The sequence below is a fragment of the Euleptes europaea genome, unplaced genomic scaffold (assembly GCF_029931775.1).
Source record: "Euleptes europaea isolate rEulEur1 unplaced genomic scaffold, rEulEur1.hap1 H_6, whole genome shotgun sequence".
Taxonomy (NCBI): domain Eukaryota; kingdom Metazoa; phylum Chordata; class Lepidosauria; order Squamata; family Sphaerodactylidae; genus Euleptes; species Euleptes europaea.
In genome coordinates, this window is record NW_026612054.1 from 135,153 (window position 1) to 150,056 (window position 14,904).

The window sequence follows — 14,904 nt, forward strand, 5'->3', positions numbered from 1 at the left end:
TCCCTTAATTTAGCACAGAAGCTGGGGCAAATTGATTATGTAGTAGTGCTGGATGAGAAGTTCTGAGATCACTGGGATTGATTTTGCTGACCTACTTTCTAAAAAAGATTAGTCATTTGTCATATAACATGAAGCTTAATGTCTACAGTAGCAAAGTAACATTTACAAAGGAGTATTACATGTCCTGCCCTGACCTGGATGGCCCAGACTAGCCTGATCTTGTCAGATCTCAGAAGCTAAGCAGGGTCAGCCCTGGTTAGTATTTGGATGGGAGACCACCAAGGAATACAAGGGTTGCTGTGCAGAGGAAGGCACTGGCAAACCACCTCTGTTAGTCTCTTGCCATGAAAACCCCAAAAGTGGTCGCCATAAGTCGGCTGCGACTTGATGGCACTTTACACACACACACATTACATGTCCCATCAATACAATAATTATAACAACAACCCACTGCCTTAACAGTGTTTAAAATGTAATTAAATCTAATTAAGGGGGAGGAGGTCTAGCCACTGTTCCACATGTGTTTCATATTCCACTAAGACAGATCAACGTCCCATTATCATGCATGTTAAAGGTGTGTGTGTGGGAAGCATTCTTTTACTACTTTCATAGATCATGGGAAATAGTTTTGACATTGCCTTGAATTCAGATTTTATATTTGTTGGCTTGTAACGGTGTTCCTATTGGTTTGTCTTAGAGGATTCTCTGGTTTGAGATTGACTTGGATTCTTGAGTTGTACATTTGTTGGTTTACGCTTGACACATTGGTTTAGGCTTGACACATTGACCTGAGCTTCTGTTGGGATTCCCTGGTTCTGCATTGGTTCTTTGGACTTGTTGGTCCTGTCTGCTTTGAGAGACTTTTGACCAGTAGTTACTTCACTTGTTCTTGTGTCTTTGGCTATTCCTTGCCCGGAAGAAAGCATGGCATTCCCCCCCGCCATAGGAAACAATGGAGGATGGCTAGAGGCACCTTGTTTAGGGGCTAGTAGAATTGGATCTCTTGGCCCAATTTACTTGAAATTTGGCTACGATTTAATAGAGAGGCACCAGCAGCTATGCTGCCATTTTGATGCCATTTTCTCAAAAAACAAAAACAAACAACAACAAAAACCAAGCCGCTTCAGCCCTCTGAAAAGATTCGCCATAGGGAATAATGGAGCCAAAATATATCGTAATCCTGAAAAAATGATAAGAAAAAACAAAAACATATCTGAATACCAACTGGAACTCGTATAAATGGGAATGCCTATATTTTCCAGCTCCTGGATCTTTAAAATGCTTATTTTTTTGAGGGGCACATTCCTAGCAGCCTGGAAATGACTGTAGCAGCAAAGAACGGTGTGGCTAGTCTTGCCTTGCTCCAATGCTAGTTTGGTCAGTGGGTTAGCAGGATATGCAACTGCTTACAAACTTGAGAAGGTCTGAAAAAAGCAATCAGCGATCAAGGGCGATGAAGTCCGATGGCTAGTCTATTTTCCAAATTGTTACTAGTCCAATTATTTCTCTCCTGATTTCTTTTTCCTATTTTAGTATCCATTATAAGAACCAAAACAAAACAAAACTCGAAACTTCACACACTAGAAAGGTCCGTAAGGTGCTACTTAAGGAAACAGATTGAATAGGTCGGGGATTGAGGGCAGGCTATAAATTGAAAAATAAAATAACATATTTTTTTAAAAATAGTCTCTCCATTGTTTCACGAGCACCACCACCACTATTACAACAACTGCTGCTGCTGCAACTAGAATAACAGAAATGGCAATAACTGTATACTCATTAATACAAATAATAATATTGTATGTGTGATATTTCCTATTGCACACATGGTGTCGTGGGCCAGCCTACTGACCCCTCTTTAGATGATGATGTTGAGGAGGAGAAGGAGGAGAGAGACTGACTCACTCCACCTTCTCCTCAGCACAACACATGGATGTTATCTGAAGATACCATTTTATCCTCACAACAAACCCTATAAAGCAGGTTAGGCTGAGACAAGACTGTCTCACCCATCGTGCTTCAGGTCTGAGTAGGATTTGAAAGTAGGTCTTCCTGGTTCAATGACATCACTGTATCCACAACACCACAACAGAAATAAAGACTAATGGATTTATTGTGACATATGAGCTTTCTTCATCCCAGCTGACAAAGTGAACCCAAGCCCACAGAAGCTTAAGCCTAATTACTCTTCAAGGTGTTGCAAAACCCTCTTTTTGCAGCAACAGACTAACATAGCCACCTTTCTGTAATCTGCGCAGCATGCTAGCTCTCTGTTCAAATGTTTTCTGCTTGCCTCATTAAGGAAATTTTTGTAGGATGCGGGTATTGTTGAGCCTGGCCCATTCATTTTGATATGTTCTCGACACCCCAACATTGGCACTATTATAAGGACACAGAAATGCTCCCCCTCTGCTCTTTTAACCACATCACCAAGACGGATACGGAAATGTCAAATCATATACTGTTAAATAACAGAAGAAAATGCCAAATGCCCTCCCTACTTCTGACATGGTGCCCCACCGCTTCATTAAGAACTCGAGGTCTTGTACGGTATATGGTCCCCAAGAACTGGAGCCACCGTTCTCCTTACCTGTTTTCGTGCCCTTGAGACTGGAGCGGCTGCGGAGGTGCTGGCTGTGCTACGGGGCTCTGCTGTGCTACTGGGCTCTGTTGCGAGAGAGGACTTTGCTGAGCCATGGGGCTGTGCTGTTGGGCCATGGGGCTCTGCTTCTCTGAGCTGGGTGCGGAAGCTGGGCTGTTCAGCTCTGCATGATGGGAACACCAGAGACACAAGAGGGAGCTGTCACCATGTGGCATTTAGCAAAGGGCAAAGCAAGCCAGTCGCAGATGTGTCGCTCTGCCCAAGAATGTTTGTGCTGAGTTGCTTATCCAGGCTTATAGTTAGATTTCAAGGCACCCGGACTTAGTAGGCTTCACTGGCTGTGCTTTGAAGTCACCTACAATTCTGGCGGATATGTGCATTCTTAAAAATCCAGTTGAAAACTTCCACCTTTCTCGGTTGCTTTTAAAAGCAGAAGTGGATGTTGAAAAGCTGGTCTAAATGGGCAAACAGATTGATCCTGGGCATGCTAATCAGACATCCTACTGGCTTCAACAATACTTACATCTAAGTATGCATAACATTGCAACCTCTCTCGCTGAGCAGAAAAGAATGAGTGTGCTATAAGAGAACACGAATGAGCAGGCTGCTCTCCTTCATAGAAATATATTCTAAAGGCCTATTTCCAGGCTCTTGAAGACCCATCTCCCCTGAACAGAGCTCCAAAGACATTATTCCTACCATGATGAGGATTGATCTCTGGTTCCCAGATTTATGTGATATTAAATCATTATAAATTATTCAGCTTGTGAGCCCCTTGGGCACAGAACTGCATTTTGAAAAACTGTTGTAAGCCACTCTGATCTGAATGAATGAAACAGATAAAGTACTGAGAAATACCTGATTGGATCTTCTCAGCATCTTTCTAAGCCAAATAACAGCTGTTTGGGACTGGTTTTTATGGGGATGGTGTAGAGAGGGGAAAGAGTGGTTTAAACTCTTTTAACCTCATGGTTTTGCAAACCAAAACCAGCCTCTTCCATATTGTTATAGCTCTTTAAAGAAAAGACAGGAAAATACGCATTTTGTTTTGTCTACCCTTAAACAGCTAATTACAGCATAGTGGAAGGGAACTGGTTTCAGTTTGAGAAACCATAGGAGGTTAATCCCCCCCATCCCTTTACAGTTCTGACCCACCTCCCAGCTATCATTTAGCTAAAAAAATCCCATGGAGGTCCATGATCACTGTTGTGTCTCATTTGATGACCCTTTCCTATGCCTTCCTTCTTCAATTTCCCTGTCTAGCTAATTTAGATTGTGAGCCACTTTGGGACAAAGGTCTACATAGCTACTGATGCTCAACTGCTGTTAACTCACTCTGAATCTGTTGTGTACCTAGACAGATACAGAGAGTAGGGCTGTTGATTCGGTTCGGTCAGAACTGAAAAACAGCCGAATTTCCCGCAATTCGGCGGTTTTTCGGTTTGGACGAACTGAACTCAAAAAGGGGGGGGAAACCGGGGAGCCGAATTCGCCGAGTTCGGGGTGTTCCCGAATAAATTCAGCAAATTTGGCCCCTTTAAACAGATCTGCGCCTTCCAGCTGGAAGGCGCAGATCTGTTCCCCCCCCCCACGCGCCTCCAGGGAGCTTCCCGGGAGGCGCGCGGCGGGCCCTTTAAATAGATCTGCGCCTTCAAACAGATCTGCGCCTCCCAGCTGGGAGGCGCAGATCTGTTTAAAGGGCCCCCCGCACACCTTCATGGAATCCCCCTGAAGGCGCGCGGGGGCTGAATTTTCCCCCAAACTCTGGATCCCCCCGAATTTCTGGGGAGCCGAAGCGGGGGAGTTCGGACTTCGGCACGGCCCGAATAAAAACGAGCCGAATTTTGCCGAAGCCGAACTATACCGAATTTTTTTTCCCAACAGCCCTAACAGAGAGATAGTATAGAGACTTAGATTACCATTGTCCTTACAGTCGTGTTTATTGACATTGCCAAATTACAGCAGATTTTTAAAGGTGAGTCCCATGCAGGAGGACCACAGGAAACCACCTACTCTCTCTTTATAAAGTATCTGTAAGCAGGCATATGATACCAACTCAATTTTAAAAAACGGTGAAGAATTTTTGGCTGGAAAAAGAGAATTATCTGCCTAGCAATACTGCTTGGTAAAAACGTGCATTATTTTTGTGTTCAACATCTCTAGTCTGTTAACCTTGTCCCACTGGGACTTAACTACTAATGCAGCAGATTTAATATACTAATCCTGTAGTTCTAAGACCTGATAGTTCACAACACATGTTGGGCTGGATCCTGCAGATCCATTCTACTCCATCTGCTGGAAGAGCCTTTTCCTGATGCAAGATGCTCCTAGATTCTCCAGAGGAGAGCTCCCTCTGCCAGAGGAAAGCAGTTCTGCAAATGAAATATATCCACAGGATGCAACCGACTGATGGCTTTGAGGGTAGATGGTCAAAGAGGAGTCAGTTTCTCTTCATTATGTTACACATAGTTTGGCATTGATGATACAGAATTTGTTAAGGATTTAGTGGTGGTAGTGAGAATATGTATTGCAGCAACATCCAAGAATCCACCATCGATGATGGACTGGTATAGGACAAGGGTTCCACTGTTTTCAAAATGGTGAGAACTTTTGAAATTTTGGGAACAGGCAGTGGGTGCCATAACAAATGGCTGCCATGGGGAGATGGAACCCATCACAACATGGCTGCCACTGGGGCTGGATCCCATGAAAAATGTTGGGTAGTTCCAAGCCAAGCATTCTTCCTACAATGGAGCAGATGTTTTCCAAATGGGGGCTCACTTCCTCATCTCATACTCCTATGAAGTGGAGGAAAGCCAGGATTGGCTCTTTGCTCATGGGAATAGATGCTTTGGGGAATTACAAGTAGGCACCAAGACACACACTGGTCGGCATCAAGGGTACCCATGGGCACCACCTTTGGATCACTAGAAAGAAGAATTTGGCATGTAGTGTTATTAAGTATCAGGTGGCTAGACATGTTGGTCTACAGCAGTAAAACAAAATTTGTGTCCAATGGCACCTTAAAGATGACATATTTATAAGCTTTTGGGAGTCAAAACTCACTCCATCAGATACAAATGAGAATGAAGATCCACCAGCCATTATATCACTGTTACATAAGGGCTGATGGATCTTCATTCTTATTTGTGTTTGATGAAGTGAGCTTTGACTCATGAAAGCTTATACCCTGGATAACTTGTTGCCTTTAAGGTGATATTAGATACAAATTTTGTTGCTAAGTAAAGTGACTTCATTTAAAATGGGAGATTTTTTTTTATAAATTATTTTTCTCACATTAAAAATAGAGAGATGGTTGTGATTTATCAGCAGAGGTGGCCCAAAACCATTTTTTGTCTAAGGAAGAAGATATAATCCTCACAATGGTAAAAAATAAATAAATGGCACATCAAAATCTTTCATTCGACCTGAGTAGTGCTAGTCTTGTTGATTATTCTTAATATTTAACTAATCAGAAGATGGAATGACAATACATTTCAAAACTTCTACTCATTAAAAAACAACTATTGGGAAAATCTACAGTTTTTCTTGCTTTTAGTACAGAGGGAGGAAAAAATTATTCCCTTTCATGACTCCCCACCATCAAAGCCCCACTCAGGATTCCCTCCAAACACTGTGGGCAGAATTTCACCACCATTTGGTATAGAACTACAAACGAGTACACAAAATACAAAGCCAGTGGAGAAACAAGTTTCCAATGTTCGTGAGTCATTCTGTGAGAAGTCCTGTAGTTCTCAGTCGGATGTCAACTGTGTAATTGGGGAGGGGGGGAAGCAATCAAATTAGCTGACATCAATATATTTGCAATTTTTAAAAATAGGCGGTGAGGATGGAAGAAGGGCAATGAATGATTATTTCCAACTGATGTGTAATGTTTGTTCTCCCGCAAGGCAAGGGAACAGGCCCTGCAGTGCTTCATCAAGGCCTCTTATTGTCGTTCAGATAGGCTTTTGCCATCTGAAGTGTTTTTGAAGGGTTCAGATTCTTGTTCAAGCATGTTCAGCAAGGATCCAGTGGTAACATTTATATAATACCACACACAGGCGTCACATACAAAAACCTCCCAACCTCCCCAGTGGTGCAGTTCAGATTAATTGGTTGCTACTTCTATTTTCCTCCTGGGCTTTAAGAGTCAATTACTTACCCTCCTGAGGAATGATGCGAAGAGTTACACTAAGACCAGCATCTTTAATTAGCTTCACAATATCTGCATGAGGCATGTTAATTATAGACTGGCCATTCACAGCTAAGATCCGGTCTCCGACTTTAAGTTTCGCACAGCGATCAGCAGGACTTCCATCAATTATACGGCCTATTTTATGGGGTACAGCTGGAAAAGGAGGGGGGAAAGATAATCAATACAACGCTGCAGTCAATGTGATCGGGCAAGTACCAGGAAGCAATCAAAAATTTGTATATACCCAACAATGGCTGCCACTAGGAATGTGTCTTGACCTTCCCGGTTTGTTCAGTAAGCAGTTCCTCCATTCAACTTCACACAAACATACTGTCCATCTTCACCATACTTGTGTTTCTGTCCAAAATCTAGCTTGGTAAATCAGTGTTTTTGGAGCTAAGGCTGATAACAAAGTGAAGCACCACTTTGGAGGCCATGAAATTCATTATTAATTATCTGTCCTATTTAAGATGAACCTGGAAAACGTATCCTTCTTTCTCCTACATTTATATCTATGTTGTTAATTTAGCTGATTGAAGGTCCTGACTATAATACAAAGTTGGCCACAGGAAAAAAAACCCAGTAAATCCCCTCTGCTGGTTTCTTCATGATACATGCAGGTGACGCAAAGCAGGAAACAGGATAGACCAAACTTTTAATATGTAGTGAAAAATTGCCCCTTCCATGATGGCGCTAATGAATTAGGTCTGTATGTGCCATTAAGTTACAACTGACTTATGGTGACCCCAGCAAGGGGCTTTCAAGGCAAGTGAGAAGCAGAGGTGGTTTGCCATTGCCTGCTTCTGCAGAGTCTTCCTCAGTGGTCTCCCAGACAAGAACTGACCCTGCTTAGCTTCCAAGATCTGATGAGACTGGGCTATACCACACTATGCCATGTCCCACTAATGAATCAATTTGAAAGAAAAAGCAAGCAGAGGACACTGTGACTAAACACTGCAGTTATATCCCATGCTTTGGGTCTTAAAACCTGTGTTGATAGAAAAAAACATATGAAGAAAGTTTGGCAGAGTGCATAGAAACAGTGGACTCAGGCTTGATTTAAATGTGACACTATATCCTGTCTGGAATTGCACAAGGCCAGGGTCTCATGGAAACCAGGTCACCTCACCTGTCCAGGAAGCATTAGCATGCCAAGAAGCCTGGACAGGAGCTTCACTGAAGTACTGGCATGGCACAAGTAGCTTAGTTTTTATGAGACATTGGGCCTTTTCCAAGAGCACACGTGTACTAATCCTTCTTTGCCTGCCTGCAATACATTCAAATTCAGCCTTAGCCCAAATGACAGATCAGGGGAGGTCTCTATGTCGGGGGCCCTGGGTGGAATGAGCTGCTGGTGGTTTCCAGGGAAGGATGTAATGCTGTGCACCCGCCAAGGTGCAGCAGGCCTGGGCAGTCTAGCAAGGAAGAGAAGGCACACTGGCTTCCATGACCAGGGCAAGTAAGACCATCTTAATTTCTCACTGAGACTCCAGATGGATTGCAATATTTTAAAAACAGTTCGATCAGACAGCAAGGACCTCCAATGAACAATGCAGTGGGATTAGAATTATAAAATTGGGAAGCAGTACAAACAGAAACAAGAACAATGGGTGGGGGGAGCTGCCTTGGAATGATATGCCATACTGCAGAAAGCAGGTTACAAAAGAAGTAGAACAAAGGAGTAAAGGGGAAGCTGACACTTACGCTAGACACTGCCACAGACTATGATCCTGTTCCTTACAAAGCAGCTTCACACAATGGTCAAAGAGTATTTCAACAACTCTTTCACTAGAAGCTAGTAAAAATAAGTTTGCACTTCAGAATTATGGTTATCCAGATTTTTTTTTAATCTACAGAGTGTGGTAACTGTTGATACAAAATGTAAACTTAAAAATGAAAGTGCTAAAGTTGAAACCATCTCTGGCTTTTCAGTGTAACCCCCCCTTCCCAAAAAGGTTCCTGAAACAATATCAAATGCAATCTTCTTGAACTTGCTTACGAACTTTATTTTTTGAAACAAAAAGTGCTTTCACAGGATTTTCTTCAGGAAACAAGATAAGGATGCATGCACGGCTTTTAGCACAGAATTAACTTCTCATTAATTTTAATGCTTTAGTATTACAAGCACTTTTAATTAACCTAATTGTAATTTAATTTAATGTTCTGGTTTCCTATAAGCCACTTTATTGTGCAGTTACAACCACAAAATACATATAAGGAAGCGGCAGAGTCTGGCTATTTGCAAAATATCAGGGAGGGAGGAAGGGAGAAAGAAAGAAAGAAAGAAAGAAAGAAAGAAAGAGAAAGAAAGAAAGAGAGAGAGAGAGAGAGAGAGAGAGAAAGAAAGAAAGAGAAAGAGAAAGAGAGAGAGAGAGAGAGAGAGAGAGAGAGAGAAAGAAAGAAAGAAAGAAAGAAAGAAAGAAAGAAAGAAAGAAAGAAAGAAAGAAAGAAAGAAAGAAAGAACCAGGTTGGTTTGGAGATATGAACTTTCCCTTCAGTTACAAGATGTTCTTATGGTTGTAAGTATGAAGGCTTTGGGTCACTGCTACGAGGTAAGTTTTGTATTGAGCGTGAAGAGTGTAGAGATCACTGACACAAGAGGTTCAACAAAACAACAAAAGAAGATTTATTTATGTACAGGTTATGTGGTGAATTCTCTTTCATGCTTATGGTTACAAACAGGCTTTCACTGACTAGCCACCAGGTTGGATCCTTTCACTCCTTAGAGACACAAGCACAGGATTCCACCCACACCCAGCTGCCCTCTCCCAAGAGTCAGACTAAATGGGACAAAGTCTGCTCATCACCAGAGACAGACCTCACAGCCAGGAACTCTGTCCTCTCCCGGAGGCAGAGTTAAACCACTCTAAAATGCTACCAGGCAGAGCTACCCTTCAAACTGTTTGCTGTCTTGCTGAGGCAGACCCAAAAACGGATCCCTACTGTGTTTCCCGCCATCATTCCACCCTGCCTCTGAAAACTGACTGGATGCTGAAGCAGCTCTCCCATAGGCTCAGGTGGGAAACAGCTGAGTGGCTGTTTTACCTCTCAGGCGAAAACAGCATCGTCCCCCAAACTGGAAGCAGTGCAGGACAAGACACGAACTGCCACGGTTGATGAGGGATCTGGGCCAAGCACCCCCGAGGCTTGGGCAGAACTGCTGGGGCTTGGCTCTGGTTTGTCCTGACCACCAGAGGCCCTCTAGGGCAGTGGCTCACCAGGAAATTCCCCTGTACGTTCAATGGCCAGCCCACCCTTGGGCCCAGGTTTGAAACTGCTAGACCACAAGGAGGAGTTCACCTCTTCAGTTTTATTCCAATACACCTGAGATTACTCTTTGCTGCTGCCAGCAGCCCAAATGTTAGAGGAGTGTCTGTCTGGTGACCTGCAACTAGACCCTCTCTTCCAGTCTCTTAAGAGACTTCTTTCCAAACAAAAATCATTTCTGCCACTTCATATACAACTTGGAAATAGGAAGCTCTATGAAATTTCACGGCTGAGAGGAAATCAGACCTAAGCAGGCAACTCGCTGCCTTCCCCTGGACCTTGGCAAGTACAGACCAAGTGTAGACTTTATGGGGGTACAGATACCAACCACAGAACACCAATTCCAGAAAAATAAAAATAAAATCTTTAGTTGTATAAACAGCTATTGTTGACAAAAAGCACAAGCATATACTTGAGAAACAACAAACTAACAACACCTGAGCAAAGGAAAAGAAAAAAGAATTTAATGCCATCCTCTCTTCCTGGACCTAAACTTACCTCAGTTAAGATGGTAAATAAAGGGGGTAGACAAAATTGCCTTAATGTTTCCAAATTCCTTGGCTCAGGCCCAGTTCATATATTTTTACCTTTTTCTGACATTTTGATGGTTTCTCCTTTTAGACCATGTGTTCTGATCTCATCCTTTGTAACTTAGGGTTCCCCACAATGCTCTGCCATCTCCAACTGGCCTCTGGCCTTTAAGGTCTTTACAAGAAACAACAAGTTTCTCCTAGTTTATATGGAATACTTCAGCGTCTCGATGGTATACCACAGGAGAAGTAGAAGCCCTAGAGCATCTACCCTCTGTAGCCCCTCTAGGACCTCCATTTATGGTATACCCTATGGTATACCACAGAGTGTATAATAGAATTTGGCCTCCAAAGCTGCCATTTTCTCTAGGGGAACTGATCTTTGTAGTCTAGAAATCATTTGTAATTGTGGGAGAACTCCAGGCCCTGCCTTGATGATGGCAACCCTGTCAATGGGCTATCAGTAGGCCTATCAAGGCTGTGTCTCTGTAAAACTCAGGCCACTAACCTGTTCTTAGTGGAAAATTACAAAGTAGAAACTAGAAGGTCTGTTAGCTTCATTTCTTATTTGCAGCCTCTGGTATACATTGCCTGTCTTTTGTCCTTCTGGCTGCATCCACAAACATCATACTAGATATCCTGTTGTTTTGGTGGACAAACTCAAAAGGGTAAATGAAAAAAATGTTATGCAGCCTTCTGACTGGACAGCCTCTGAGTATTCACAGAGTGCAATTTCCCTACACATCTCACAGAGTGGTAAACCTGGGGTGAAATGTGCTATCACCACACACCCACCCTCTCCTGGACCTGTACTGTTGCTGTTCAGCTCTAAGCCAAGTCCCTGTGGCAATGCCATGGAGCATCATCTTGGACCTGGTTGGTGTTGGCATGGAGGAGGATGCCAGTCACTTCCTGTGCTGGACATAGGCAGGAATGAGCTGAAGCAATGCTTCAGTGCATTGGCTGAAGAATTGGCCCTGAGAAAGACCTGACCTCTCCCACATGTACAGCCTAGACCAGTTATGTGTGTTTGAGAATAAACTCTCCTAGAAGATGCAGTTTTGATTAAGCACAAGCATGACTCAGGCCAGCAGGACCAGCTGAGTTTTATCAGAGATTTTCACATCAGCCTGGGCTTACCAAAAAAGCAGCTCAATAGGTCATGCAAATAAACTCTACAAAACAAAATGAATTTGAGGCTTTCAGATGCATGATTGGATCCATCTAGGCAATTTTACAGGTAAAGAATAGCCTGTGTGCACTGCAATCCCCAAAAAGTGTGCAGTTAATTCTGCAAGCCCTGTGGACCCTCATCCTTTTACTTTCTGGCAGCATCTATTCCTTTCTACCGCTCCACTGCTGCTTCTTAAGTCTAGAGCAACTTCGAAAACAGCTGGTGATGTGTCTAGAGGACATTACTAGGAAAAAGTCCCCTCGGCAAGGCATAGCTATGGCCTTCTGCATTCCAAAAGGTCTCAAGTATTTTGCGAGCTGCTTTCAAAAGTGGAAAATCAGGCAAAAGGATATTCATTAATTTTCAATGGTTGAAAAAGCTAAATGGCTACAAAGACTGCAATTCTATAACCAAGGTATGTGTTCAATGCCAAACATCTGTCCCATGATCTGTTGTGAGGGTGAAGGAACCTCTCCATGCATCAATCAACCTCTGTGAGGGCATCCCCCATTCACCACAAGGAGCTCCACGTGCATAAAGGAATACCTTGAGGTATGGAGCTCCAAGCATGTATCACAGCACAATATGAGCCTGATGAAAATATCCCAGGCTTTTTCAGATGCCATTCTTAACCTTTCCCTCCACTCATGCCTACAAGTTTTAACTGAATACAACTGCAGTGAAATTTTTAAAATTGCTTGATTATTAAGATGACATTCTTGTTTCCTTCAACATTTACACATACAAAGCCAGACAAAACAGTGGGTGCTGAGTCTAACACAGCACCTTTCTCTGTTTCTTGCTCTTACATAAGCAAACAAACAAACAAACAAAAACACTTCTCTTGACGGAAAATCACTGGGCCCCTTCCGAGCTCCAGCTAATATCACAGCATGCCCCCTAGAAAGAGCTGATCGCTACAAGCTGGTGTCACTGCCAAACAAGGCTTCTCAGTTTTACGAGTACAGCATGTCTTTTTCATGTGTTCAGTATGCATTTCCCTTAACAGCTGAGATTGTATTTTGTAAAAAGTCACTCGCCTGTTTTCTCACATTTCTTCTCATATAGTGGGTAAATGTCAGAAGTGATTAGGTGAAAGGGTGGTGGTGGGAATGCCAAACCTCTCTTGCATTGACAATACCCTCTGGCAAATACTACACTTCTTGCAATTTAGAAAAAAATGTAAACAGAAATGGATACTAAACCAAGCAAATGAATCCTCCAGAGCCAGCAGTCTTTTTCAATATGTTACATGGACCAATCACATTAATATTTACAGCAACCTAAATTCTCCATAGGTACAAGGGTTTTAATTTAGCTTTAAATCCCAAAACGCCAGATTTTAATTGGAAGAACTAATACACAACCCCAGTTGGGTCGCTCATTCTGTTTCAGCGCTTGCTCACCATCCTACATCAATAAGCAATTTCACCTGTAGTCTTTTCCCTACATCCACATGCTAGGAAAATTCTCTGAATATGGAGGCAGTAAAAAAAGCCGTATACTACCTTCTGTACAAGATGGAAGGAAATACTGCCTTAAGTCTCCTTCCTGTGTAGCATATTCCTTGTAATAAAAGTTTCATAGCACAGTTTCATGCAAACTTCTTAGTCAAAGCCATGTGAGATGTGCAAGGCTGGAAATGAAAAAGGAAGTTGTAACTTAAACAATTATTTGTATCAAGGTTTTTTCCCCATCTGCAAGGGCGATTTTATGTTTGCTGGGGCTATTGGTGTCTCCCTTCCTTAAATACACTTTCATGGAACGCCAGACCTGTCCCATGTCCATAAGGATTGTGTTGCTGAATCAGTCCAACTAACTTAGCCTGTCATTTTTAAGAGTGGCCAGGCTGATGCCTCTCTAAATTTCCGAAGCACAGCAAAACGGAGCCAATGCGGTGCAGTGGTCAGACCAAGACTTGGGGGAACTGAATCAACTCCCTGCTGTATGGTTCAAGCCTCCGTTCTGAGTGCTGATCACAGCCGCCGCAGAAACAGGCAAGCCAGAGAGGCGTTGGTTTATTTGTTTAAGGCCGGTAGCTTCCCTGACTAACCTTTTATCCCTTAGAAGCTCCTTGATCAATTGATCTTGAGCAGCATATATCTAGTGTTGGAGGGATATAAGGACTGAAACAAATCTTGCCACTGACAATGTAGCCTTGGAGTCCCTATCACTTAGTAAAAAAGGCATTATGTCAGTCACAGAGGCATTGGATTTGTATATTAAAAGGGGGGAAATATAGTGCGAGATATAATGTGAGCGAAGTTCCTCGTAAAAGCGGCATTCCAAAAGGGCATGGGCTAATGAGTCAATAGAGCCAGAAGAGCAAGATCCTGTCTGAGTATGGTATATTCAGAATTCTGCCCTGCATTACCATAGAAGGGTTAGCATTCAATCTAGCCAAACAAAAAGCTCTACAGAGACGAGGAGTTGTCAGATAATATGTATAGGCAGGCAGACCACGTGGAGGGGGTATTCCGAAGAACTGGGATGAACAGACACGACGAGCACGAAAAGTAGTGCTGTTATAATCGAGCTCTTTAATGCACTTTTTAATTTTGGCAAAAGCTTCAGTTTTCCCAAGATCTGATAACATATCCTGCGAGAAGCCCAACAACACCAGTTTCTCATCTAAGATTTTTTGCCATGAGGATTTAAAAGGGCCATGCTTCAGAGAAGCTAGGAACCCCTCAGTGCTAAAGCACAGTTTAAGGTGTAGTTTAAAGGCTCCCTGACTAACAGGCCACACTACCCAAACCTTGGGGTTCGTTTATCTGGTAAGACCACGTACAAACTCGAGTTCCGCACTGCTGTTTAATAAAACAAATAAGTTTATTAATTGGAGAGAGCAAAGGATGGACTCTCAATCAAATAACAGGTTTATACAAAATAACAAACTTCTAAATGCTAAACAACTATCCCGACTGACTAGACTGTCAGCCAATTTGCTAAGAAGGGCCAACTTACACCCACAGCTGACTCCCACTCTTCTCCTGCAGAGTGACCAAGGAAAACAAAAAAGCCCCCCCCCCAGCAATGCCTACCCCCTTTTAACCTCATGGGGCAGACCTTAGAGACACAAATGATCCATCCAGTTCAGCTGTTAACTAAAGTGTTTCAGCTGTGAAACTCT

At 42.8% G+C, this 14,904-nt stretch overlaps 1 protein-coding gene across 7 annotated transcripts in view; it reads right to left on the minus strand.

Annotated features, from left to right (window-relative positions):
• The window catches only part of LOC130493041 (membrane-associated guanylate kinase, WW and PDZ domain-containing protein 2-like), a 169,104-nt gene that overhangs the window by 53,748 nt on the left and 100,452 nt on the right, over nt 1-14,904 (minus strand). For all 7 annotated transcript variants that reach the window (XM_056866817.1, XM_056866815.1, XM_056866816.1 and 4 more), the window contains 2 exons: nt 6,768-6,953; nt 2,591-2,765 (listed from right to left, as the gene is read on the minus strand). In XM_056866817.1, coding sequence (XP_056722795.1) covers nt 2,591-2,765; nt 6,768-6,953 — 361 coding nt within the window. The remainder of the gene's footprint in view (nt 1-2,590; nt 2,766-6,767; nt 6,954-14,904) is intronic.